The sequence below is a fragment of the Colletotrichum chrysophilum genome, assembly GCF_026319265.1.
Source record: "Colletotrichum chrysophilum strain AFK26 chromosome Unknown scaffold_9, whole genome shotgun sequence".
Taxonomy (NCBI): Eukaryota; Fungi; Ascomycota; class Sordariomycetes; order Glomerellales; family Glomerellaceae; genus Colletotrichum; species Colletotrichum chrysophilum.
In genome coordinates, this window is record NW_026517296.1 from 170,979 (window position 1) to 196,455 (window position 25,477).

The 25,477-nt window shown below is 53.5% G+C and overlaps 8 protein-coding genes across 8 annotated transcripts; 3 read left to right on the forward strand and 5 right to left on the reverse strand.

Annotated features, from left to right (window-relative positions):
* Positions 1-143: 143 nt before the first annotated feature.
* Positions 144-1,481, reverse strand: COL26b_001904 (uncharacterized protein; the record flags this gene model as incomplete). Its single annotated transcript, XM_053174840.1, has 1 exon — positions 144-1,481. The coding sequence occupies one exon, from the start codon at positions 1,479-1,481 to the stop codon at positions 144-146; it is 1,338 nt and encodes a 445-aa protein (XP_053041135.1).
* Positions 1,482-3,983: 2,502 nt separating this feature from the next.
* COL26b_001905 (uncharacterized protein) lies at positions 3,984-6,501 on the reverse strand (the record flags this gene model as incomplete). The annotated part of the gene is made up of 2 exons (XM_053174841.1): positions 3,984-5,201; positions 5,251-6,501. The coding sequence occupies 2 exons, from the start codon at positions 6,499-6,501 to the stop codon at positions 3,984-3,986; spliced, it is 2,469 nt and encodes an 822-aa protein (XP_053041136.1).
* Positions 6,502-6,883: 382 nt separating this feature from the next.
* Positions 6,884-10,238, reverse strand: COL26b_001906 (uncharacterized protein; the record flags this gene model as incomplete). Its single annotated transcript, XM_053174842.1, has 4 exons — positions 6,884-7,422; positions 7,472-8,785; positions 8,837-10,010; positions 10,071-10,238. 4 exons carry the CDS (start codon positions 10,236-10,238, stop codon positions 6,884-6,886), a joined length of 3,195 nt encoding a protein of 1,064 aa, XP_053041137.1.
* A 1,998-nt stretch (positions 10,239-12,236) lies between these two features.
* On the forward strand, positions 12,237-14,220 carry COL26b_001907 (uncharacterized protein; the record flags this gene model as incomplete). The annotated part of the gene is made up of 2 exons (XM_053174843.1): positions 12,237-12,500; positions 12,553-14,220. 2 exons carry the CDS (start codon positions 12,237-12,239, stop codon positions 14,218-14,220), a joined length of 1,932 nt encoding a protein of 643 aa, XP_053041138.1.
* Positions 14,221-15,185: 965 nt separating this feature from the next.
* COL26b_001908 (uncharacterized protein) lies at positions 15,186-16,948 on the forward strand (the record flags this gene model as incomplete). The annotated part of the gene is made up of 5 exons (XM_053174844.1): positions 15,186-15,285; positions 15,350-16,199; positions 16,252-16,373; positions 16,548-16,742; positions 16,794-16,948. The coding sequence occupies 5 exons, from the start codon at positions 15,186-15,188 to the stop codon at positions 16,946-16,948; spliced, it is 1,422 nt and encodes a 473-aa protein (XP_053041139.1).
* A 1,376-nt stretch (positions 16,949-18,324) lies between these two features.
* Positions 18,325-19,272, forward strand: COL26b_001909 (uncharacterized protein; the record flags this gene model as incomplete). Its single annotated transcript, XM_053174845.1, has 2 exons — positions 18,325-19,137; positions 19,186-19,272. 2 exons carry the CDS (start codon positions 18,325-18,327, stop codon positions 19,270-19,272), a joined length of 900 nt encoding a protein of 299 aa, XP_053041140.1.
* A 362-nt stretch (positions 19,273-19,634) lies between these two features.
* Positions 19,635-20,791, reverse strand: COL26b_001910 (uncharacterized protein; the record flags this gene model as incomplete). Its single annotated transcript, XM_053174846.1, has 3 exons — positions 19,635-20,185; positions 20,236-20,314; positions 20,606-20,791. 3 exons carry the CDS (start codon positions 20,789-20,791, stop codon positions 19,635-19,637), a joined length of 816 nt encoding a protein of 271 aa, XP_053041141.1.
* Positions 20,792-21,096: 305 nt separating this feature from the next.
* On the reverse strand, positions 21,097-21,888 carry COL26b_001911 (uncharacterized protein; the record flags this gene model as incomplete). Its single annotated transcript, XM_053174847.1, has 1 exon — positions 21,097-21,888. The coding sequence occupies one exon, from the start codon at positions 21,886-21,888 to the stop codon at positions 21,097-21,099; it is 792 nt and encodes a 263-aa protein (XP_053041142.1).
* Between the last annotated feature and the right edge of the window lie 3,589 nt (positions 21,889-25,477).

Below are 25,477 nucleotides of genomic sequence, written 5' to 3' on the forward strand. Positions count from 1 at the left end.
AGAGAAGATGGGTTGCTGCACATGGGAGTTTTATGGTGGCCTAGAAAGGGAACGCATCATTAAAAGTATAATCCCTCTGAGGGATGTCATGACGAATGCTGAGATTTATGCCTAATTCTTCTATTTGCTTTTCCCAACCGCGTCTATGTCCGAATCTCGGACGCTGCTTTGCGAAGCCTGTTCATCACCGCCTCTGCAATGTCGTTCCTGTCGTCGATACCGTCTACGAAGATGACGCTAGCGCCCCTTCTATCCAAATCTCTCAGCGCCGAGAACAAGCCCTGCGCAATTCCTCTCGTGTCGTCTCCCAAGTCGATATCAAGCACCGACGCCATGGGCTTGTCCTCGGCATCCTGAAGCTCGCCCTCTTGGACCTCGTACGTCGTCTCATCCCTGGCGTTCGCCTCCGCAGCCCCGTCAACATGGACCTTGGAAACTTGCAGCGCACCGTGATGCAGACCACCTGCAATCTTCCACCTCCTCGTGCGGATGATTCCTATCCTGGCGGAAGTCGGTCCGTCTCCGTTCGTCAACGCATCCGCGTTCTGCTGAATGAGCGCCTTCTGCAAGTCCTCGGCAACGATGCCCTCAGCACCTGCCGGGCAAGCATGCTCATACAGCACAACCTTCGCCTTGGGGCTGTAGTGCTTGTACTTCATACCAGGCGCCCTTGGTGCAGACTTCCCTGTCTCGCTCTCGTCCTTGTACGCCTTGACGACGCCCTCCCAGCCTGGACAGCTTCGCAACTCTTCCATGCTCACGCCTCCTGGCCTCAGAACGACTGGAGGGTTGCACAGACCGTCAACAACCGTACTCTCCACGCCGACCTGGCACGCCCCGCCGTCTAAGATGAGTTCGATGCGGCCCTCCAGATCGTGATAAACATGCTGCGCTGTCGTGGGCGAGGGCTTAGTCGACGCATTCGCCGAAGGAGCAGCCAGCGGTACACCGGCCAACTTAATGAGTGTCAACGCCAACGGCGACGACGGCATCCTGACACCAAAACTCGTCAAGCCTGCCGTGACCTCGGGCGCAAGTTTGCTTGGCGTCGGGTTCTTGAGGAGAATCGTAAGAGGGCCAGGCCAGAACTTTTCAATGAGAGGCTTGTATATCTCTGGAATTGGGTCCTTTTGAGCATGGCCGTTTGTCTGGTTCTCATCGGATCGCAACAGCTCCCTCAACATATCAAGATCGCTGACATGAGAAATGAGCGGGTTGTCCGAGGGCCGGCCCTTGGCTGAGTAGATGCCCTTGACGGCGTCGCTCCTTGTCGCATCGGCACCCAAGCCATAAACAGTCTCGGTCGGGAAAGCCACTGGTGTCGCCTTGGTGCGCATATACTCTGCTGCGTCGCGGAGGGCGGCTATCGAGGCGCCTGAGGCGGAGGGGCTGACTTCCCATGTGCTCAATCTCTCGGGTCCAGCGTTGTTGGTGAAGTTGCCGAGCCCTTGGGCGTCGATCTTGACGATGCGGGTCTCCATCGTGAAAGCTTGTGCTGTAAGGTATTTGATATGTATGCGGATAAAAGGTGAGAGATATGCCGCGAGCTGGCGACTTACACGATAAGTGAGAGCCAATGTGAAGAACCTTGGAGGGGTAAGAACTTCAAAACCTTCGGTTCAAGAAGGAAATAGAGTTGACAGAAAGAGGGTCCGGGGTAATTATCTCCCATGTGTGAGAAGAATAATCTAGATCGTCGTCATATGGGTATCAAAAAAAGGTCTTGTGTGTGGATTGAAGAGTGACATGCAGTTGACTCATCTGAAAAAAATCTTTTGGAGATGCGGCTAACATAGATGAGAGCGTTTGTGGCGGCGTTATCGCCGAGCTTAGGGCGTCCAACTGGTCGGGTTTTGCCTGCTAAACCTTCTGAGGAAATACTGAGGTCAAACGCTAAAGCTCGCCCCCGTCGATCTGTTTTTAGTGGAACCAGTGATGTGATTTTGGTGGGGCTTGGGCTTCCTCCGCGGGACATGTCAAGGGCCCGGCCGAGAACGGCGAGGACGTACCCTGGCCGCCGAGAACCTCAGCCATTTACAAAAGTTAGACAACTTCATCATCTTGCATCTCGACATGTTTTCCGTTGAAGCGCCAGTATTATGTCTCATCCCTGCTACCAGTCAAGTGTTGCCCCGACTTGAGATGGGAAATTTCCAGTCAATTGCAAGGTGTAAGTCTTCGGATAAGGATTGCCATGCAGGCTACGGTTTGGAGGCGTGAGACCGCATGTTGCTGATAAAGATCCTTTTTTGTAAGTAAACATCCATTTACGGAGCTTTGGTCAAGATTTCTCAGTACCTCTTATCTAATTCAAGGGATACTCGTGAATTATATACTGATAGCTTAGAACAAGTCGCTGAGGAATCGATACATTCGTACATAACGAGGATGATCTACCGAATCCTTTGGTATTCTAATATTCAAAACAGTATGCAAGCATCATAAGAGCTTTGGCACGTAATTGCTTCAAGAAGAAAACCGTTATTTGCTTCAAGTCGGCGGCAGTGGCGGGACGCTAAGCAGAGATCGAAGACAGCTGCGTGTGGTCAGCGAATCAGCAACCAACAAATGAGGGCTTTCTGCGAGGGAAAGTAGGTACTAAGCATACCTGATGGGTTGCTGTCTATTGTCGGTTGCGTGAGAAGAAACGGAGCCATCGCAAATTTGTCTCAGGCCTTCGAAGAGCGTCCCAGTTTCTTTCTTGAGCGCGTATATCTTCAAGAAGAAGGTTGATTACCGTGGGAGGCTCAGCATGAAGACGGTTTCCATGCACTTCGTAAAGGGGTATCAGGTTGTAGGGATTCCGAGAGCTCCTAACCGCCCTGTAGGCGAATATTGCCGACGCAATGGCTACCAAAAGACTCGGCACCCCGAAGACAATTGCCACGAGGACTTCGGCTGAGAGCGGCATCTCGGATGCTAGTGAAGATGACAAGGTGCGAAAGAAACCCAATCCAAAAACCAAGTGAACAAACAAACAGAGCGAGTTGGCTTGCGTTGTCTATATATGCGATACGGTTTTTGATTTCTGCACCATCAAAACCCAAGCTCCGAGTCGATGCACTATATATAAGGATGTTGGGTAGCAGAGCCCCGGGGCGCATACCGATCGCCGCAATATGCAAAATTGAAGCCAGTAGGTGTTTGGCACAGACACTTTTCGACGTTGTTTTAGGTGGTCGAAAATCGTACGCCTCCTCCCTCGCCGCGCCACGTTACCGCGTGCGGGCTTCTTCCATTGGATGCTGCCGACTTCACCCCTTGCCGAATCCTGCAACAAAGCTTTGTGAAAACCAGAGCGGGGAGCTACTCATCACACTAGACCGGGTCGTTGTTCTACCTCACATAGGTATGGGAGAAAGGAGGCAGTGGCAGCGGGGAGGTGTAGTCTCCGCTTCAGCGTTGAACCACTCAGTTCTACCTACCTAAATTACGTACCTCGGGCAGCCACAAGATGTTTTCTTTTGCAAAAAAGCCATATTCTGAAAGACACGTTGGCGCCCTGCGAATGGCTCGCAGTAGAGCTGGTTCTCTCCCCATAAAGCCATGCCGCCCTTTATTGCATATCCACGTTCGAAGGACATTACTCGGTCTTGGAAATCTGGATTATTCTATCACATTTAGATTACTACGGGCCCACGGAAGTGGCTGCTTCTCAGTGGTACACCTTGGGATCCAATTCATCGAGAATACCGACTCGTCTTATGTTTAGGTCAGATCTCCCTCTCCAAACATAGGTAACTCGATACAGCAGGAAGAAACACTGTTGGTAGCCCCGAGAAGCGAGCTCGACCATGTGCCACAACAGTCTTGATGAATTTTGGTCTACCATCTACCTATCCCGGCAGGCACCGCCATGATCCGCGCGCTTTGGAAGAAAACAAGTCATCTCTCATAGTTTTTATTTTTCAAACCGCAAAGCCCCCAAGCCCCAAAGGCTCTTCTTCTTGTCTTCATCTCGATTTGTTCATGCCGTCTTAACATCAAGCTCTACGCTCCCTGGTAGTAAGTTGTCTAGCCCGCCGCCTCTCGTCCTCAGTCAACACCCAAATCATGCCATCCTCGTCCTCGTCCGGATTATCAACCGCAGAGATCTCCTCCCACTCTTCCTCCTCCATGTTCGCCACCATAAGGATCTGCGACACCCGCGCAAAAAGCTCTCTGACGCCGTAGTTGCCCGTGGACACGGTGCTGACGATGCTCGAGAAGTCGCGCTCCATGCGGATGACGCCGTAGGCATTCGCTCTGGCGTCCCAGACCCTGCGCTCGAGGACGCGCGCGAGGTACCGGGCTGTGAGGTCGTGCAGCGTCGTGAAGGTGTGGGCGGTCATGAGGCGGGCGATGGGCTTCATCAGCTGGTCCCAGCCGTGCTCGAAGCGGCGGGATACCTGGTCCAGCATCTCCTCCTCGTCTTCGTCGTTCTGCTCTGCGTACTCGGCGAGTTCCTCCTCTGTGAGAGAGTAGTCTACATCGCGGAACGTGTCGGAAAGCACGGGGCGCAGTCGTGGTTGGACGACGCGCTGGAAGAGGACCTGCAGTCCTTCGTTGAGGAGCTCGGTGGTCTTAAGGGTGAAGGAGCTGTGTAGTGTGTTGAGGGCGGAAGTGACAAAGGTGACGTCCTTGTCGAAGGGGAAGGAATCTCTGAGCGACGGCTCGTGGGCTTCGCCGTTCGCCTTTGCCGCCTCGTTTGCGCTGCCTATGTTGCTCGTGATGATGCGGTTGAGGTACTCGTTGGCTGTGTCGAGACTGTTTATGAGAACAATGAATTGGATGATCTTGTCTTCTGGCGGGAAGCCTCCCTGTACAATTGGCTTGGGATAGGACTCGTCGCGCATCTTTCGTTGGATCATGCCTATGAAGTCGGAGCTGAGGACGCGACCGATCGTAGGGATCACGGAGGCAATGACGTCTCTCTGTGATGTAGATGTTGATTTCTGTATGACTGCGCTGACGACGTACATGACATCGTCGACAGCGGATATGATGAATGGCTGATTGGTGTCGACCTGCTTGTTCATGCTTAGAGACAGTCCAGTTGGCATCTCGTCCAACTGGAAAGCCTTCTCAACCGATCTTCGGAAGAAGAAGGTCATCATTGTATTATATGGTGAAGTAAGCTTGTCTGAAATCTTTCGTTTGAGATTAGACTTGAAGACTAACTCCGGTATGGAAAGCGGAGCGTCCTCAGGGGCATCGGGTTCCTATCATCTTGTTAGACTTTAATCTCACCAAGCAATGAAAGCCACTTACGCGGGTCTTTCCTGCTAAGAAGCGGGAGTAAAGCGACCACCGGCCGAGCATCACGGCGATCTCACTAAGAATTGCGTCCACCTCCTTCATATTGACGCCCTCATCCTCGCTGGGACGCGGATTTGCGCCAGCTCCCATTGCAGGTGAATTGACCCGTGGTGTTCCGCTTCTTTGCGGTGGCAAGAAGCTCTGAACCAGGAAAGAGAACGGGTAACTCTTGACGTCCTTCAGGCGTCTGTCGACATCGCGCTCATCGCTCCACGAGTCAAGGATGATGCCACCCTGTACATCCGCCTCTTGTTGCAGACGCTCGATAACGCGGACCATCTTCCCAGAGCCATAGTGTCTCTCGACGAGACCTCCGTGTCCCTCAACAATGCGCGCAATGTGATCAAACAGCCTGGTGAGGGCATTGGCGTAGAAGAACCCTTCTTTCCGAGCTTGCACGCCAGGCCCTTCCTTCAAGACCGATCTCGCCGTGCCAGCCACGCCCTGGCATACATATCGGCCATATACGTCGAGACCAACATCTCCTCTTCCAATCAACGGGAACAGCTTGAAGAATCTCGTAACCTTAGCACCATCGCCTTCCTTGGTCGCCTTCTCGAATTCCCTGAGGAACAGTCCACACAAGCTCTCCTTGGCGTTCTCGAGCGTAACCCATGGCGGGTCGGGCACCTCGACGGAGGGCACGATCGACGACGCAAACTTGCCCTTTGTGATATCCTCGGGCACCTGCGCAGCGCGCGCAAGGTACGCCGCCGCAGCTTCCCAGTCCTGCGGGGCACCCATGCTGCCCACGACGCCCTGCACGCAAGCCTTGAGCTCCACGACCTGCTTCACGACCTCGAGCGTGTCCTCGACGCGGCTCTTCTCCAGATCCAGCTCCTTCACCTTATTACTCAGCCGGCCCGCCGTGTCGGCCGCCGTCGCGAGCATGTCGTTACCGATGGACCGCGCGGCGATGACCTGGCTGCCGAGCCCCGCGCGGAGGAGGTCGAGCCGGCCCAATTCGCGGGCGAGGTCGGCCTGCGAGCCCAGGAGAGCATCGAGACGGCTCGTGACTGTCGATTCGCGGGCGTGGAGGGCGTCTAGAGCGGCGCGCACCTCGGCGACGCTTGAGGCAGCGTAGATGGAGGTGGTGTTGGAGCTACTGCCAGGTCGGGCAGCTCCTGCGACGAGTGCTGCGCTGTCGGCGGCATTGTCGCTGTCCGCGCGATGGGAAGAGACGCCATTCGTGAGGGTTGACATTGGCGCAAGCTGGCTGAGAGGTGCATAGCTGCCTGAGCTTGCCAGCAGAGGTAGGGTGGGTGCAATCCGGGCCGGTGGGGGGTTGAGGTCGAGGTGCAGGTGAAGGTGTTAGCTGGCCCGAAGTGCAAGGTAGGAGGTTCGGTGAACCCTGCACACCGGTAAGCGAGTGTCGGTGTGGGCGCAAGGGATGCAGAACAGAGTTTGGGCTGATCTGCCAACTGTCAAGTTTAAGGTGAAGCTATTGGACGAAATTTGGTGGAAATTTGCAATGCATCTTTTGGAAAGGCCGTTAATTATTTACCGTATTCAGAGTTTACATATGTGCTTCCGTTGACAAGCACAATCCGCCTGTACCCCCTTTGCATGAATGCTGCCCCCATTTCTAAACCGCCTGACTGTAACCACCGGCCAGCCTCCGCCTGGCATACTTCCAATATTTTCTAAACTCATCCGCCCAGAACACCGTGCTGCAAAGCATCAACAGACCAACCAAGTCGAAGAAGCCCAACGCTTCCGTCTGGAAAACCTCCTGGAGCCAGGGGAAGTATATAACGAGCAATTGGCCCGCAATACTGAGCGAGACAGCCCAGTTGAAGAGCGTGTTTGAGAAGAGTCCAACTTCGCCTCGCAGAACCGACTTGGACTCGGAACGACAGGCCAGAGCGTTAAACATGTCAAATAATACAAAGCAAGTGAAGGTCATCGTAGTGTCGCGGCGGTTAACCTCGCCATCCGACATCATCTCGCGGCTGTAGACGAGCATAGTACCCAACATGACGATGGAAGCCGAGGTGAGGACGCGGTAAAGAACGGCTTTGGTGAGCACCGCATCATTGCGCTTGCGAGGAGGGCGATTCATGACATCGGCGTCGACAGCCTCCACGCCGAGCGATTGAGCGGGCGGTCCATCCATGATGATATCTGTGACTGGTTAGTAAGGTCGAGTAAGTGTGCACGGTGGAAAACTCACTAATCCAGAGAATCTGCATCGCATTCAGGGGCGACTTAAAGCCGAGTAGAGTGCAGAAGAATACCAATGACAATCCGGCAGCGCTTGTGCTAAGCTGGAAAGTCAGGAAGTTCTGGATGTTGTTGAAGATTCCCTTGCCCTCTTCAATGGCCCGTAGAATCGTCGAGAAATCATCGTCTGTCAGGATCATATCCGCAGCCTCCTTGGCAACATCAGTTCCGTGTAAGCCCATGGAAATACCAATATCGGCTCGCTTCAGTGCCGGAGCGTCATTCACACCGTCTCCAGTCATGGCGACGATATCGCCTCTGGCCTGGAATGCCTTAATGATTTTGAGCTTGTGATCCGGGTTCGTGCGAGCGAAAATAGTGGTGTGCTGAATGGCTTGAGACAATTCCTCTTCCGACATGGAATCAACGTCCTCGCCTCTAAGGACGGGACGAACGGCCAAAGCACTGGATCCCGCCTCACTTGCTTTGGCGATTGGCATGCCGAGCTGCCTGCCAATGGCCACAGCAGTGGTCTCGGCATCGCCCGTGATCATCACAACCTTGACCCCTCCACGCAGAAGCTTCCTAATCGAACGGCCGACCCCAGGCCGGGGGGGATCGCTCATACCGACCAACCCGGCAAAAGTGAGGCCTCTATATGTCTCGTCTTGTTGAGGACGCGGGCTACCTGGAGTGCTGCTGCGAGTAGTTGGCGCTAAAGTCGCCCTGCCCTTGGCAGATCGTGACACAGCACCGCTGGCAAAGGCAAGGACTCGTAGACCCTTTGCAGCCATAGTCTCGGCTGCTTGAATGGCCTCGCTGCGACGCGCAGAGTCGAGGACAATCTCTCGTCCGTCGCGAGTGAGATAGGTGTCGCAAGCGTCCAAAACTCTATCAATAGCCCCCTTCATGTAGGCAAATTCTTTGGAATCAGTTCCGATGGTGACTCCCATCCACTTCCGTTCAGAACTGAACGGAGTTTCGCTGAGACGGGGGCCAATAGACTCGCGAACGTCGTGTTCTTTGAATCTGTCGAGGAGGTCAAGCATAGCAACATCGGTAGGTTGTCCACACCAGCGCGTAAAGGTCGAGGCAAAGTCAGTTCCCTGTGTTGACGAGAGCACGGCCCTGGCTGCTGCGCCATTTTCGGTGTATTGCTGTGCGAGACGGCCGTTGTTTGCGATGTTACCAATACGCAGGATGCGCAAAGTAGCAGGATCAGGCTTAGTCTCAGTTGCTTCGTCGTCGGAATCTACATCTATGGCATCGTTGGCACCAAAGTACCACATCTTGGCGGTAGTCATATGATTCATAGTCAAAGTACCTAGAGAAAGTTAGCATGAGTGTAGTACACGTGCGTCCGAACATATCTCACCCGTCTTGTCGGTGCAAACAACGTTCACCGAGCCCAGAGTCTCTACTTTCGGCATTCTGCGCACAATGGCGTTGTGACGGGCCATTCTATGGACGCCGAGGGCCAAAGTGACCGTTACGATGATTGGCAAGCCTTCGGGAATGGCTGCAACAGCAAGCGAGATTGAAATGGTAAAAATCTCCATCAGCTTCTTACCCTGAAGCCAGCCTACCAAAGAGATCATGCCGATAATGACGAATGACACCTTGCTCAGTTGGGAGCCAAGATCGTCCATGGACAGTTGGAGTGGTGAGCGCGGACTTTCGGTTCCTGACACACTGGTTGCGATGGTGCCAAAATGGGTGTTTCCACCTGTCGCAAAGACAATCCCTTGCCCGTGTCCGGATCTGACCAATGTTCCCATCCAAGCGATGTTGTTGTCGCCGCTTCCGCTGGCCTCTCTACCGTCAGACAGCGCCGAAGGGCTAGGTAATTGGAGGGTTTCGGCCCCGTACGCTGGCGATAGCACGCCACGCGATCGTGGCTCAGCAGTAATTCGCACCGGTTCGTTCTCGCCCGTCAAGTTCGATTCGTCGATTGTCAGATCTGAGGCTTTCGTGACTCGAATGTCGGCTGGAATTCGATCACCCGTTGTGAAGTATACCAAGTCTCCCGGTACCAACTGCGAGGCCATGACCTTTGACGACGTTGCTTCCAGCATTTCCTCCCCAGGCGTGCTTGATGCCACCGACTCATCTCCATCCATCGGGGGCTTCGGCGGCCAAGTGGGCGTTCGGGCACTGCCTGGTGTCTTGTTCAACGCTGACCGGACCAGGTGGGCATGGTTCGGGACCAAATGACTGAGCGCCTCTATTGATTTTTCTGATCTGTATTCCTGAACAAAACCAACTGTAACGACAATAGTGACTGCGACTGTGATGCTAACCGCATCGTCCATGTTGCCAAGGAAGATGGAAGCCCCGGCTGACACCAGCAGCAGCACGATGAGTGGCTCTTGAAACTGCTTGATGAATCGCAACCACAGTGGTTCAGGCGGCTCATGGGGGATTTCGTTCGGGCCCCAGTCGCGTAGTCGGTTCAGCGCTTCAGCCGCTGACAGACCGTGGGTGAGGGAAGTCTGCAGCCGGCTGGCGGCTTCTGTTGATGTCAAGAAGGAGAACTCGTCCGCAACGCTCTGTGGTCCATCGATGTCAGCAAAACTCGTCCACATGAATCAAGAGAAACCGCAGCGTACTCTTGACTGCGCAGATGTCGTCCGGATGTGCCCTGGCCGCTCTCGCGGCGGTTCCGCCTCGAGGGGCTCCATGGGCAAACTGTTCATGCCCGGCACCTTTGAGGCCAGAGGCAGCAAATATTCGCCATCGTCGTCGGAGGCTTTCCTCTTGTGCCACGGCCACTGCATGTCTGCGGGAGGCGAGGCAAGGCTACCTCGATCACGACCTTCCAGATGTTGTAGGAGGCCCAGTATCGGTCATCTGTTGCGGAGCCGGCCGAAAAGGGGACATGCGCCAGGGTGTGCAATGATGTCGTCGGGTCGCGGGAGAGGGTCTTATTCGGAGGACGTATCGCCCTTGGTCGGGTAGGTATCAATTGGCGGTAGCTGGGTCCGAAGACATAGTTTCGCGGGCGTTGTTGACAGGTGAAGGAGAAAGGATGTCGTGGTAGGAGTTGAGAAAACGTGTGCCTTTTGCCAGGATAGCAAATGCACATTGCAAGGCCAAATCTGGACCTTTGAGGACCCAAGGTGCAGGGTCACAGGGCGTGTGCCAGCGCGCCTATGGGGCGGGTCCGTGTCTATTGGACCAGGGGGCCCTGGAACCTGGACTCGGGACCGCAATCGCCGCTCCGCATGTTCCAGTGGAGAGACACCGTAATACCACTGTGATAAGCATTCGATGCCGTGTTCAGGCGTCAGAGAGCTGCATGATACTGCTAACGTGCCGGTCTCGTGGTTACGGCACTCACAGCGTCATCAGAGCTAAATGGAATGAATCGGTGGTCTTTTCTTGGTACGACTAGCAGACTTGTTATGTGGTACATGCACTAGCAAAATCATAGCTATGCGCCACAGGTATTTGCAAGATCTGTGTGTTCCTCAGAAGAGCGAGGACGATGTAAAAAGACTTTTACAAAGATTCGTCCAAGTCGCATACTTGACGCGTGGTGAAGCCAAAGTGTCTCCAGTCTATTTTTGCTGGGATTTCCAGGGTGCGCAACGACAGAAACGGACGGGGAGGCCCAATAGCAATTCAGGTATTGGTGTTGCCCGTTTGCGGTTTCATCTCATCCGCGTGGTTCCAAATGAGGCGGCAGCCAGGTGAACTCCTCGGTTGGCATTGTCCTCTTCAATCATGCTTGTTGGCTTTCTGTAGAAGACTGCCTCATTGAATGTAAGAAAAAAGGTCTTCTTGCGGTCATGAAGAAGGAAGCGCATATCGCAAACATGAACGAGGCTTGACCAACTCGGAGCTGCAAGTGGCTGGGTCCAGTGTGTGTACCTTGCAGCGGACCATGCGCTAGATGGCTTCTCGGGAGGCTCAGAAGAATACCGAGCTGGAATCGAGACGCTTGAAGCTTGGATCTTGACTGCTTAGGTAAGACAGCCCAAGAGCTTAGACCACATCTCGACCAGTCCGACGGTAGATATCGGGACGGTCTGATACGACAAGGGTGTTGAACTAAGTCAGGGGTTAGAGTTAACACTCTGTGGGAGAATTGCTTCGTACACAAGTTTTTCCCATATCATGTGGGATGAATCGAAAGACATCTTGAACAGTTGGTAAATTACTTCTCTGTCTGATTTTAGAGCTGTTTGGCGAGTAAATATCAGGTAAGGTAGCAGCTAGGTACACCGGCCGCCGCTTCCGGGACGGTCGCCGGGACAGCAGGTGGACTGTCCAAAAGTGGAGCAACGGCCCTCACGTGATGTGGCTGGTGCCACCGTGCCACCCAAATTCTGCGCAAACCAATCCCTGCCCCATCCCAGCCCCGTCATTTTGCGTCCGCTGGGCCAACCGTCGAGACAGAATAGACCACTCACCACACCTTGATTCCCCCCTCCTACTCATTTCCTCCATCTCCCTCATCGTCGCTCATCGCGCTTTTGCTCCCATCGCTATCGCTACCCCAGCGCATTTCGCCTCCTGCGATACAAATCATTTGCTTCATGTCGCCGCAACTCGCTTTTTGCGCGTGCTAGACTCATTACCGACCGCTACATCGACAACGCGACCGAATTTGCACCACAACGCGTCCCCTTGTTTACCAGAGCAAGCTTCCGAGCCGAACCCGCCCCTCCAACCCCGGCGCGCGTCGCTGTATAATACCTCACGGGCAATAGCTCTTGTTCATAACCCCTCTCCTTCACCAACTTGCATCAAATCAATCCCGAGCCGTCGCCATGTTCTATTCCGACGCGCTGCTCGGAAAGAGCGGTCCTCTTGTCCGCGTATGGCTGTCCGCCAACCTCGAGCGCAAGCTCTCCAAGACGCACATCCTGCAGTCCAACTTGCCCGACAGTGTAGAGGCAATCATCACACCCGGCCAGGCCCCCATGGCCTTGCGTCTAAGCGGTCAGCTGCTGCTCGGTGTCGTCAGAATTTACAACCGCAAGGCCCGCTACTTGCTCGAGGACTGCAATGAGGCTTCCATGAAGATCAAGATGGTGCGTTTTCTTCCTTGCACCCATCGCTTACGCGTTCCACTGACATTCTTAGGCCTTCCGCTCAAGCGACAACCACGATATTCCCGCCGCCAACCTGTACGTCAACAATCGCGAAGCTCTGTTGCTGCCTGACAAGATCACTCCACTCGACAACCTCGATCTGCCCCCGCCTCCCGATGCTGCCTGGCTTTTGTCGCAAATGGACGATGTGACGGCCACCCCTGTGGGTCGCAAGGGCCGCGTTAGCAACCGTGACATCAACCTGCAGGAGGATTTCAACAACAGTCAGTTCCTGAACCAGGCAGACACCCTGGATGATGAACTGGAGTTGGCGCCAATGGAGGATCTCGACTTGGAGCTGGACTTTGGCATGGACGTCGATGAGCCTATCGGCCGTATGGACACCACAATCGAAATGGGAAGAGACGCGCCCCTTGCCCGCTCTGTCGAGGACGACATCTTCAGCGAGCTCGACATCATGCCGCGCGGAAAGGACCAGCCGGAACGCGAGGCCTCACTTGGCTTGGATCTCAACTTCGGCGACGACAACGTTCGCATTGCTGACGAGGAGGGAGACATTCAAATGGGTGACGACAACGACTTCCAGTTCCCCATTGCCGATCAGTCCGTCGTCCCTGGGGCTCCTCTCGACATGGCTCGCGCCCGCATTTCCGAGTCCCCGCTTTCAGAGATCGACCCCGAGTTCGCAAGGGAGGTTGAGGAGGAGTACTCTCGCATCCAGCACACCGATCTGTACGAGCCCGATGAGGACCAGGATCTGTCCGTCGTTCGCCACCCCCAGCGCGCCAAGAAGAGGAAGGTTCTCCAGCCGGATGAGCAGACCATGCTCTCCAGCACTCACATCAAGGACCAGCAAGCCAACCACGCGAACATTCTGAGAGCTCAGTCTTTCCTGCCCAAGGACCCCTTCGTCCTCGCTTTGATGGAGATGCAGAAGAGCGGAGGCTTTGTTTCTAACATCATGCTTGAGGGACGCGGCACAAACTGGGCACCTGAGCTGAGAGGCATGCTTTCTCTCGAGGCTATCAGCCGATCCAGCGAGCTGAAGAGAAAGCGCGACAGCGGCATCGCCGATGTTGAGAGTGATCAGGGTATCTCTTCCAAGTCACCACGCCTGAACGTGGATGAGGAGGATGCTTTCGCTATTGAAGATGCCGGCCTGGGCAACCAAAGTGTTGCAGCAGACGGCACCATCCTTGAGATCCCGGCCGAGGACGATGGCATGGGCTTCGGAGGAGACGATGACACTGCCAGACCCGTCTCTCGCGAGGCAAGCCCGATGCCGAACTTCGACGACACCGTTGCCCCCAACGTCCACCCCGAAGACAGCGGCCCGGTTTCCCTCGGCACCAAGCATGCCGTGCACGTCCTCAGAGATATTTTCGGCCCCGACGCCGAGCACGATGCCGACAAGCGCAAGAAGAGCGCAGTTGTCTTCCAAGACTTGCTCCCCGAGAAGAGAACAACAAAGGCCGACGCGACAAAGATGTTCTTCGAATGCCTCGTCCTCGCGACAAAGGATGCGATCAAGGTCGAACAGGGCGAAAACCTGGGAGCTCCTATCAAGGTCCGCGCAAAGCGTGGCCTCTGGGGCGCCTGGGCCGAGCGCGAAGCTGGCGGCGAGATTGCAGAGGAGGAGGAGGCTAACCAGCCAGAGCCTGCTGCTGTCAGCGCGCCCGCCGTCGCCGTTGAGGCATAGATGCTGGTCGCATTTTTGACGAGGAGTTTCCGATTGATGCATAGCTGTTGGGTCGGGATCTTGGCATGTAAAGTACATTGTTCTTTCTCCCTGTTGGACTAAGTTTGGGGTCGGTCCTGGAAATGGCACCCGGCCAAGTGGCGTTCGGAGTACCGGAGGCTGGAGAGATACCAGATGCTGTTGCGGCCTGGGAGGGAAAAAGCATGGTTTGGGTTCCAGAGCCGCGTCTCTTTGTTCTTGTTTATTGGAGGTTTAATGTGGTTTTCTGGGTTTTGCGCGTTGCTAGTATAGCTCGTTTTGATGGCTCCAAGCCCAGGATACCGCAGTAGCTACTTAGCTGTTCTTCATCGTCAATGAAGCTAGACATTTCCTTCCAACTTTAATCGTTCCGTATGCTATGTGATGTGAGCAGAGCTCGACGCAATCCGTGACTGAACATGCCGAATCCTCCCTGGCTCTCGGAATCGAGGTCAACATGCCGATATCCCACCGGGCGAATATCTTGGACGACCTCAAACCCAGCAGACTAACATAAAGGCCAAGGCCCTCGGGCGGACGAGACTGGCCTTTTCCCCCGCTTTAGAGATATCCCCAGATTGTTTGTTTGACAAATAAACGCGGAGAATCCTTGCTCGACATGCAGCTCATCCTTACCGGTGCAGACAGGGACCGATCTATTGGGCATATGTGAGCCACACACTCGCAAAAAGATATCCTTCGATATGGCTCGTCCTACGCTCTATACACTCCGCACGACTCCCACAACCCCGCGGGGACCCCAAGATTTCCCCGGAGTTGAATTCCAGAGATATCACTGGCTGAGATGGCGTCGGCATCTTGAGCTGTCGGTATCTTGGGTTATATAAGGGTAGCTTTCGTCACACGGATCTATGTATGCCATCTACTATCCTCATTCTAACAGCCAATTTCGAAGCTCCAAATTATCTCTCTTCATCACCGGCACCATGGGTTTCGCAGCAGCCGAAGGGACGACCGACCCCCCTGAGGTCCGCAACTGGACGATCCATTACATCGCCCTCGTGGCCTCCATGGCAGCCCTCTCTAGTAAGATTGCGAGACCAACCCCATCCCTGCCCAGATCTTGACTTACACAACTTCACTTCCTTAGTGGGCTACGATACCGCCGTGATTGGCGGCACAATGTCGCTCGACTCCTTCGTCCGCGACTTCGGCATCGACAACATGACCCCCTCGGAACGTGACAACTCCCAGGCCAACATCGCCTCCATGTTCCAAGTCGGCGCCTTCTTCGGCGCCCTGCTGACCTTCCCCGTCGCCGAGAAATACGGCCGCAAACGGGCCATCATGACCGCCGCCCTCGTCTTCTGCGTCGGCGGCGCCATGATGTCCGGCGCGAACGGGATGCTGGAGCTGGTGTATGCCGGCAGGGCGATCGGCGGCTTGGGCATCGGCATGGCGACTATGACGGTGCCGGTGTACATCGCGGAGACATCGCCACCGAGCATCCGCGGGAGGCTGGTGGGCGTGTTTGAGATCTTCTCGCAGGGGGGCGGGATGCTTGGGTTCTGGATCAACTATGCCACGGACCGGACGATCGACGAGCGGGAGAGGGCGCAGTGGATCGTGCCGTTGGCGCTGCAGCTGCTCCCGGCTGTGTTGCTATTTTTTGGGATTATGTTCTGTCCGGAGTCGCCGCGGTGGCTTGCTCGTGGGGATGACTTCGAGGCGGCGGAGAAGGTGTTGGTGTATATTCGCGGGCTCCCTGTGGACCACCCGTATGTGCAGAATGAGATGAGAGAGATCAGGCAGCAGGTTGAGGAGAGGAGCACCATGCGGTTGAGCAAGAAGCAACAGTTTCGAAAGCTGCTAGCCCCGGGGACGAGGAATCGAGTTGGAGTCGGTGCCTTCGTCATGTTCCTGCAAAGTTTCACTGGAGTTAACATTATGACTTATTTCAGCCCGAGAATATTTGAGACGTTGGGTATCGTGGGAACCAGGTATTTGTCTCTTTCTAGAGTTGACGGGATGATGCTGACAACTCTTCTGTAGCAACAAATTGTTCAGCACCGGCATCTACGGTGTTGCTAAGATGCTCGGTATGATCCTCTTCGCCGTGTGGGTTGTTGAAAAGATCGGTCGTCGTGGAGGGCTCCTTTGGGGATCCGTCATAGGTAGCCTACCTCTTTGGTACGTGGGCGGCTACGTGATGATTGCAGACCCAGCCACGAATGCCGCCGAAGGAAACATCCAGTTGAGCGGATGGGGTTATTTTGCTATGGTATGCATATATCTGCACTCCTTCATAATTTGCGCGACGATCCAGGGAATCACTTGGACATATGCAGCGGAGATCTTCCCGTTGGATGTCAGAATGTTCTGCGTTGCGATCTCAACGGCAAGCACATGGCTGGGTTCGTTCGTAGTGGCCAGAGCCACACCGTTCATGATCACAGACCTGGGGTACGGAACCTACTTCATGTTTGCTGGGTTCTTGATTGGCATCGGGTTGTGGTCATTTTTCTGTGTTCCTGAGACGAAAGGTGAGTACCTCTTTCCAAAACCAATAACAACTTGTCACCAATGCTTCGCAGGAGTCTCACTGGAAGAGATGGACGCCCTCTTCTCACGGCCTACTCATCTTGCCGTCTGGGCACAACTTCGCGGCAGGCCGATTCTTCCCCAAGACAACATCTCAGTTGTTGAATCCATGGATAAGAACGATGCAAAGGTCGATGAAGTGGCATAGTCGAGGCATGTCTCCGGCCGATTTCACCGTTGTCCCTGATCGGTGAATCCGGTGTCCGTTCGGTCCTTGGCTCGGCCCCACTGCCGGCTACAGCTCCGTCGAAGTGTCGAAAGCTTTATTTGGTCATGGTGTCTCAAAGATGAAAGGCACGATTGGGGAAGCTCCCAATTGAAATTAAACCCCTTACAAGCGCTTATCTTACGTACCGAAATGTTAGCAGAGTCCGGCGCTGACGTGGAGTCAGACTATGCCGGCGATCCGGCATAGATGGAACATTAGCATAAGCCTTTCCAGTAGCCAATAGATCCGCCTTTAACAACTGCCTATTTTCTGACATATGCATACGAGATTCCGGGCGATCTTACCAAAGTGATCATCATACACGTTGATTTAAACTGCTAAGCCCAGCAGACATTAAACCTGCGAACTTTATCTTACCCCTCAGTGCACCTCTCTCCGTCCCTGGCAAACCGTCCAATTTCGCATCAAACAAAGAGTCGCTCCTCTATGTTTTTCGGCAGCTCTATCAATCTGAAATTCAGAAAATGACGATAAGATCGCGTTTCGTGGAGCCGATTCCCATGCGTTCCCTTCAGACGTGGATATTTGGCTCCGCCACCGAAGAGTTACCAGATTCCCAGAAGCCAGTATTCATCGACGCCGATCGTCCAAAGTCCCATGTAGTGTCCAGATCAGACTTCAGACTACTTTCTAAACGAATAGCACTGGGACTCATCGATGCCGGCCTCGAACCGCAGGATCGAGTTTTGGTGTATTCCGGCAACACCATTTTCTATCCAAGCCTCTTCCTCGGTGTGTTGATGGCGGGCGGTATCTACACTGGAGCGAGCCCTAACTTCACTGCTCGTGAACTCACACATCAGCTACGAGACTCGGGGGCCGAGTTCGTGTTTGCAGCCCCAGAGAACCTCCCCGTCGCTATCGAGGCCGCCGTTTCTGCCGGCATATCACCAAGCAGAGTTTACATATTTGGAGCGGATGATTACAGAGCTGTCCCTCAGTTCGTCGCTTTCAGTGACGCTCACAGCAACGGCCCTCGGCATTGGACTGAGCTGATATCTGGGAATGAAGTCGCAGCCGCAGATTGGGTTTGGTTTGAGCCGGAGGATCCTGCATCGACGACTTGTTGTCTGAACTACAGCAGCGGGACAACTGGTGTACCCAAAGGCGTCGAGGTTACACATCATTCCTATGTCGCCAACTGCGTTCAAGTCATCAGTTTGTTGAACAAAGCTCCGGGGATTGAAGAATTCCGACAAAGAGAGCGGACGCTATGTTTTCTGCCCCTTTATCATGCGTTTGCGCAGACATATTTCGGGGCCATCTTTCCGGCTCTGCGTGTTCCGGTCTACATCATGGCTGCATACAACTTCGAGAGAATGCTCCAGCATATCCAGAATTTCCGCATCACCACGCTCGTTGCCGTACCTCCCGTCCTGGTCAGCATGGCAAAGAACCCGATAGCCAAAAAGTACGACATGTCCAGTCTCGAGAACATCAGTGGTGGCGCTGCTCCGCTGTCCGGCGACACAATCGAAGAAGTCGGCAAGATGTGCTCGCCTGGTGCATCGGTCAGGCAGGGATGGGGGATGACGGAGATGACCTGCTACATCTCCAGCTGGGATCCAAATGTGAAGAACGAGAGCGCTTCAGTTGGCGAGCTGATGCCGAATCTGTCGGCGCGGCTGATGCAGCTGGATGGGAAGACCATGATCACGAGGCCACACGAGCGTGGAGAGATTTGGCTGACGGGGCCGACGCTCATGAAGGCGTATTGGAAGAACGAGAAAGCAACGGGCGACACGATGCATGTGGATGCCGATGGAACCAGGTGGATGAAAACCGGCGATGTCGGGTTTGTCGATCGGTATGAGACGGGCGCTCTCTTTTACATTGTCGATCGCATCAAGGAGTTGATCAAAGTCAAGGGAATCCAGGTTGCGCCGGCTGAGCTGGAAGCTACGCTTTTGGAGAATGAGAATGTGTCTGATGCTGCCGTTGTAGGGGTAACGATCAATGGGCATGAGGTTCCTCGAGCTTACGTCGTCAAATCCGGCGGCTCTCAAATTACTGCGGAGGAAGTTGCCCAATGGATGGAGGGCAAGGTTTCGAAGCACAAGCATCTTAAAGGAGGCGTTTGCTTCATTGATGCGATCCCAAAGAATCCTGTAAGTGTAAATTATTTACACCAAGCCTTCGCTAATACTCCCTTTCAGTCTGGTAAGATTCTGCGCAGGTCGTTGAGGGATCAGGCCCGAAAGGAAGTAGGCGACAGAAAGCCTTTCGATTCCAAACTTATCTGAAAGGCACTGCGAGGTTGTCGAATTGTGAGATAGCATTCCTTCTTTGCAGGATGATTGCGACTTTCCGAGTAGAGCTTTAGGGCCTGTTCCTCTCGTGTATCTGCTGCATCTAGATTTTGAACGTAGTCGCTGTTGCACTCCGCAGGCCTTGACGGATTGGACGTACACGCTAGAGAGGGTATATAGTAGAAGCAAAACATGATGGATGTCCACAAAGACGGAATAGATGATATGATAATCACAGCAGATACAGTACTCGAGATTAAATACGACAAAGTCAATGTATGTTCCCAAGCCGAACTTTGCAAGAGATTCAAGTCGTGTCTGTGGCTATTTTCAGAATGAGACCTTCTGGTTCTCCTCTAGAAGATCGCCACAGCTCCTGGCGGGCTTGCAACGCCGCCAGGGACGTTCAACGGCACACTCACAAACATGAATGACCACCTCTGCTCCTTCTTACATTTCGCAGCCAAGTCTTCGAGATCAAAGCTCTCTCCAATGGGCATGCCCCATCCGCTGAGGAAGACTTCGTGCATGCTAACACCCCATAGCTTCGGGCTAGGCCAGGCCTCGTACGCAACAGTGTCAGAAGCTACAGCTGCGAAAGCGTTGTCCCAGTGCCATTGGATAGACTCTTCAGTCGCTTCAACTCCGCAACTTGATCGGACTTGCCGACGTGGTAGGGCGGCTTGCTGGTCCACGGACAGAGCGCGATAAGCCTCGAGCCATCCGGTTTGGACTAGAAGTATATCACCAGGGCGGAAGTGGACCTTTTGGGCCCTCGCAACGGCCTTCAGTTCGGAGAGCGGAATACCGTGAGCTGAGAACGGATCAATTTGGATACCTTGTTCCATGGCCCACGAATGCCAATCCAGAAGAATACCGCGGCCAGTGACGGTCTTGTTAGCGATGTCTGTTTTGTGTTAGTGATGTCGATCGGGAGATTGCAACCGCGATACTCACTTTGGACTCCGATCTTTAGGTTGGCTTTAGGACCGGATATGTCGTCTTGAGTCACACCATTGTAGTACTGAAGAGTCGACTGGTAAGGGTAATGTCGAGGACCGTCCCAGTGACTTGACCCCTGGGTATTGATATCTAGCTAGAGTATTCCGTTAGAAGAGTTCACGCCAGCCTGTTCTCTCAAATCAGGCTCACCTCGTCATCATTTGCATGTCCTTTGGCGATGATGTTATGGGAACATAGCTTGCGTACTGGGTTCATAGGTTGAATGAATGCATTCAGGGGAAGACTGACGGAGAGGAATAATATTAGCATTCACTAGTGGATGCGAATAGGATAAGTGAGGGACTGCAGCTTGCTTCAGGGGTACCGTTTCTCCAGTAACAACCTCAGCAGTTGCAGCCTTGACCAGAGATGGGTTGAGTAAGTTGAGAGTTCCTAAATCATCTTCAGCACCCCATAAGCCCCATGCAGATGCTTTGGGGTCGCCCTTGCGAAGGGGTAACTCGCTGAAACTTGGTCGAGAACTTGTCTTGGTCGTCGTAATAGCGCCCATGTTTCTGTGTCAAAGTAACTGATAGTAATTTCTATCTTCGGATGATATATCTAGAATCAATCACGGTATATAACAGACCCGGAGATATTCATCCGACAGTGGCTGCGCCAGTGCCTGTGTCGGTGCCAGATTCCGGCTGGGGATCCACTTCCCCGGCCTTCTGTGGAAAGCAATGCCGATGGTGGTTCGGCAAGATCGGTATGCTCTTCGGTACTCTAGCCACAACAAATCTGATGCGGGGTCAGGTCTCTCTCAATTACATGCGGTTGGCAAACTTCTTACGTAGTTGCTACCATGCCTTCGTCTTAGTAAGACTGTACTCCGGAGGTGTTCAATTGAACGCGATAAAGATGGTCTCTCCCCGCGATGTACAGCCAGTCCTCTACCCACTGCATGTTCACGGCAACATCGCCCTCCGCGACCCTGATGATACCAAGCTGCTTGCCGCTGGAGTCGAAAACACTAACTCCGCCCGTAACTCCTCCGTATACCCGGCCATCACGGTCCACTTTGATGCCGTCCGGAAACCCCGAATCGGCATACGCAAAGACATCGCCGCCGCGCAATGGGAGTCCCGTTGAATGAATCTGGTATTCATAGATTGTACGACCACCAGCTGGATTGTCTGAAGCATTGCCGCGGTTTGTGACGTAGAGCTTGTCCTCCTCAAGATTCAGAGCAACACCATTTGGGTTGGTAAAATGACCACCACCAGCGCCGGCAACCATCCTTAGGTCGCTAGTCCCCATATCCCACCTCCAGACCCCGTTAGCTAGCTCCGGCTTCAAAGTGTCGTTGAAGTTATCATAGCCGTAGTACCCATCGGTGAAGTAAGCAACCCCGTCTCGTGTGGTAACCACGTCATTGGGGCTGTTGAATCGATGCCCAAAGAAGTTGTCGAGAACAATCTCTGTTTCCAATGTGACAGGATTCATTCGAACGATGCCGCCGGGGTTCGTGTAGTTGCCCTCTTGTGCCCAGTAGACACTCCCGTTGTGATAGTAAGCGCCATTGGGAACTGTGAGCTGTGGCGAGGGATAGACCTTCTCCGTAGTCGGTGGCGTGTCATTGAGATTGACTCGCCAGACCCATGGCATCGCGTCTGCTGAGAACCCTTCCTTTGGTGGGTGTAGCTCGGCGAAGAAGATGCAGTTGCATTCAGGTGAGAAGACAGTTCCGTCGTGTACTATACGCCGCGAGAATGAAGGTCCTGGGGGAAAGTCGAAGATCGACTCAATTACAGCGAACTCAGTACCATCGTTCACTTGTAATATCTTACAAAACTTCAGTTAAACACCTTGCCTTTGGAAACAAATTGATGTAAATACCTGATACATGTCCTTGTCTAAGACAATGAATGAAGCATTTGCGAGAGCTGCGCTGGCTTCCGCAGCAGCCTCTGTCGAGTGTCCATCGAGAACTTCGGTGCTCCACCAAGTTGTCGTGACGTTGCGGTTGAAGTTCTCGGCTGGAAACACATTCCTGAAATCAGCTGGTACCTCATATGCGGTGGGAAAGTTGTCGGTGGAAGCTCGAGGGTTCACCAACGGGATACTTGCAGCTTGTGCCTGTGGAACGTCTCTGAGGAAAGATCCCACCGTCACTATGAAAAAAATCAAGGCGAAGGAAGACGACATCATTATTTCAAACCAGACGAGAAAACGGTTTTTGGCCTGGCGCTGTTCACCTGGATTCATTCCCATCAGGACATCTCGGCTGATATCCCACTACTTTTTATGATGTCTAAGTCTCCATACCCCGCGTTGCTATATTTTGGCATGAGCCGTGATGATCGACGAGATGGACCATGTAATTGAATTACTACATCATGTTTTTTCAGCGCGTTGGTAGCGACTAAGCCAGACTACCTAGAAGTCGGATTTGGATACCGAAGTGTGGATGGAGGGTTGCAGCGGTTACTCATGTGATAGAGAAAACTTCCAAAAAGAATTCGACTAGGAAAGTTGGCAAATATGCTCCTCCATAAATGTCAGGCGATCAGAGTCGCTGTCATTGGAAGCCCTCGGTATTCGATAACGACGGCCACAACATCCCGGTGCTAGAGAACGTCGATAAGCCGGCAACCCCCCAAGGGAAGGCGTCGGGATGAAAACCGGCGCCAGTATCCGTACCGCCGTAACCAATATCATCACTCCATAACCCGCCGTCAGCTGCAGGGAAGAGGGAGTTGTTATTGTTTGTTGCAGAAGAGTCGGCAGATACCGAATATGAACCAGGAACTGAACCCAGAGACCCGCCAGTACCGTTGGCGAATACGCCTCCATTATTCTCGGTATTCATCGTGCGGAGTTGTCGTTGGCTGGTTTGTTGCACATGATTCCTTGGCATGGGTGTATTGTCATGTCCGCCGTTTCTGGACGGCTGTCCCGTACTCAAGAGTCTTCGAATGGTATCCAGACTTCTTCCGCTTCCAGGTGTAAGCGAGGCTTCCTTCTGCAAAATCCTGAATGCGGCTGCAAGACGCGCTGCAGCGTCTTCTCGGTCTTGTTGTGTCGTTGCTCTCTTCAACTCTTCCGTCTCAACAGTTGCCGCGGTATATATGCAGTAGCTGACTTGATAGGTCATCAGTCTATGGGGAAATGTTTGGGAGTACAAGGAATGAATGGCATGAATCTTCTTCGAGTGTTCGATGCAAATTTTCATGCTTCGCTCTTTCAGGTCCCTGTCTGAAGAACTGAGATAGGGTCGCCTGAGAAGAATATGAAGAGCATGGTAAAGAAGACTGCCATTGTGTCAGTTTCATGCTTTCTCTTGCATCGCATCAACGTACTTCAAGGAAACAATATGCGGCGGCGGACTTTGTCTCAAGCCAGAGATATCCTCTATCCTCAGGGCAGTAGGCATGCTATCATACCATTGATTGATTCTGCTATCAATGTCTGCAATCTGAGAGGCAAACTCGTCATTTTTGGTCACACTAGAGAACAATAACATCATGGATGTTGTGATTTCATGTAGATGACAAAAGGCGCAAAACGTTGATGTAGTCCAAGAAGGCAAAAGAACGTAGTTTTCGGAAACTTCAGTGGCGTGGACCGGCTTCCAGAGGCGTTGATCGTCAACTTTGTCCAGTATTTCTTGAGTGGGGTATGGACGTCTTGTCAATGAAGGGGGACGTCCGAGGGCGAGGCTCAGAGTCTTGTCCCATATGTACGCGGAGTTGTACAATCGCTTGCGAGTCTCGATCTCGGCCGGTGTCCATCGCTCCAGCCTCGACAACTTGGTGATATCAAGGTGAAGACCAATGTCTTTCATCATGCGGATGGCCATACCAGTGTAAAGCCATCCTTCGGAGCTCTTTCCCGAGGCGCACTGTCTACCCCCAAGTATCAACAGCCCCTGAATAGTAGGTATGGCGGGTTTGGTTGCTGCCATCTCTTGGAGCAGTAACTCTCGAGCACGAGCGATGAAGCGCTCTCCTTTGCTGACGTCGGAGTTTTCTGAAGCTTCTTCAGGTAAGTGCCTCGCTGCCAACCCAAAGATGCATAGTAACAGAAAATCAGAGCAGTATGGGCCTCCCAGTGCCAGATCCATCATTAGAATAGGCCTATAGACGCAGCTGTGCAAGGGGTGTAACCATGACCAGTATATGTCTAGCAGGGCCATACCAGTGGTTGCATCTACTCCTGTCCCATTCATTTCTGGCTTAGCAGCAATAAGAGGCAGCCAGACAGAGTCCATTAGAGCGTACTGGGACTGCAAGGTTTCGATGTGACCCCGTATCGGGTCGCTCGCCTCGTTGAGGTTGTCTTCCTCCAGAGCCCCGGCGTGGAAACGACTTGTAGGGCCGTTATAGATGACTGCTCCATCCTCTCCAATGCCAACTTGGAACCACAAAGAGCCCTCACCGTCGGGCTCTGTCGCAGCTGTGGCCCGACTGCCGTCGTTTGGTGGTCCATTGGTAGAATCCGACGTTGCGTTTGTCTGGGGTGTATACGTCTCATGCCTCTGGTTCGTATTCGAAGGTCTAGGTGATTCGTTTTCAGGCTCTCTAATTGAAGCTTCTAGGCTTCTAATCCGGGCGTTGGCTTCACGGAGTCGGGATTCCGCCGAGGTGGGGGCCGGCCAGACACACTTCTCGCCTGACCGGCGACATCCTGTACAGATGGGCCGGTTTCCACTGCATTTGACTTTGCGGGATTTGCAGCTGGAGCAGGCAAATCCATATCGGCGTGACTTCCGGGTTGCCGAAGACGTCGGTTCTGAGGTTGAAGGTCTCGGTATCTGTGCCGGACTCGCCGCAGGGTCTGAGTTCGAGGTTGGGGTCGGCATTCGGAAAATGACTGTAGACAGACTTCCGAGCGTCCGCAATGAGAATCGTCAAGATCACGAAGAGTTTTGATTCATGTTGAAAGAAATATTGGATAGCGAGAAATGGTGTTAGCCTTCGGAATCTTGAATGGGTCGACGTTGATTTAGCGTGCCCGCCTCGGCATCTGTGGGATTTGCGGGGTCAACATCCTAGATGCCGGTTCCCCCGCGAACTCCGGCCCCACAGTATGCCCCCGTCTTCGGGACTCCGATAGGTAACTGGAGCTCAGATGGAGTTGTCAATCAGCGAACATACCATTTCGAAAGTTTCTCACAACGTTAGGTTCGCCAAAAGATTGGTGTAATCCTTATGAATGAACCCAATCTTCATCATGACAGTGCGACATTTTCATG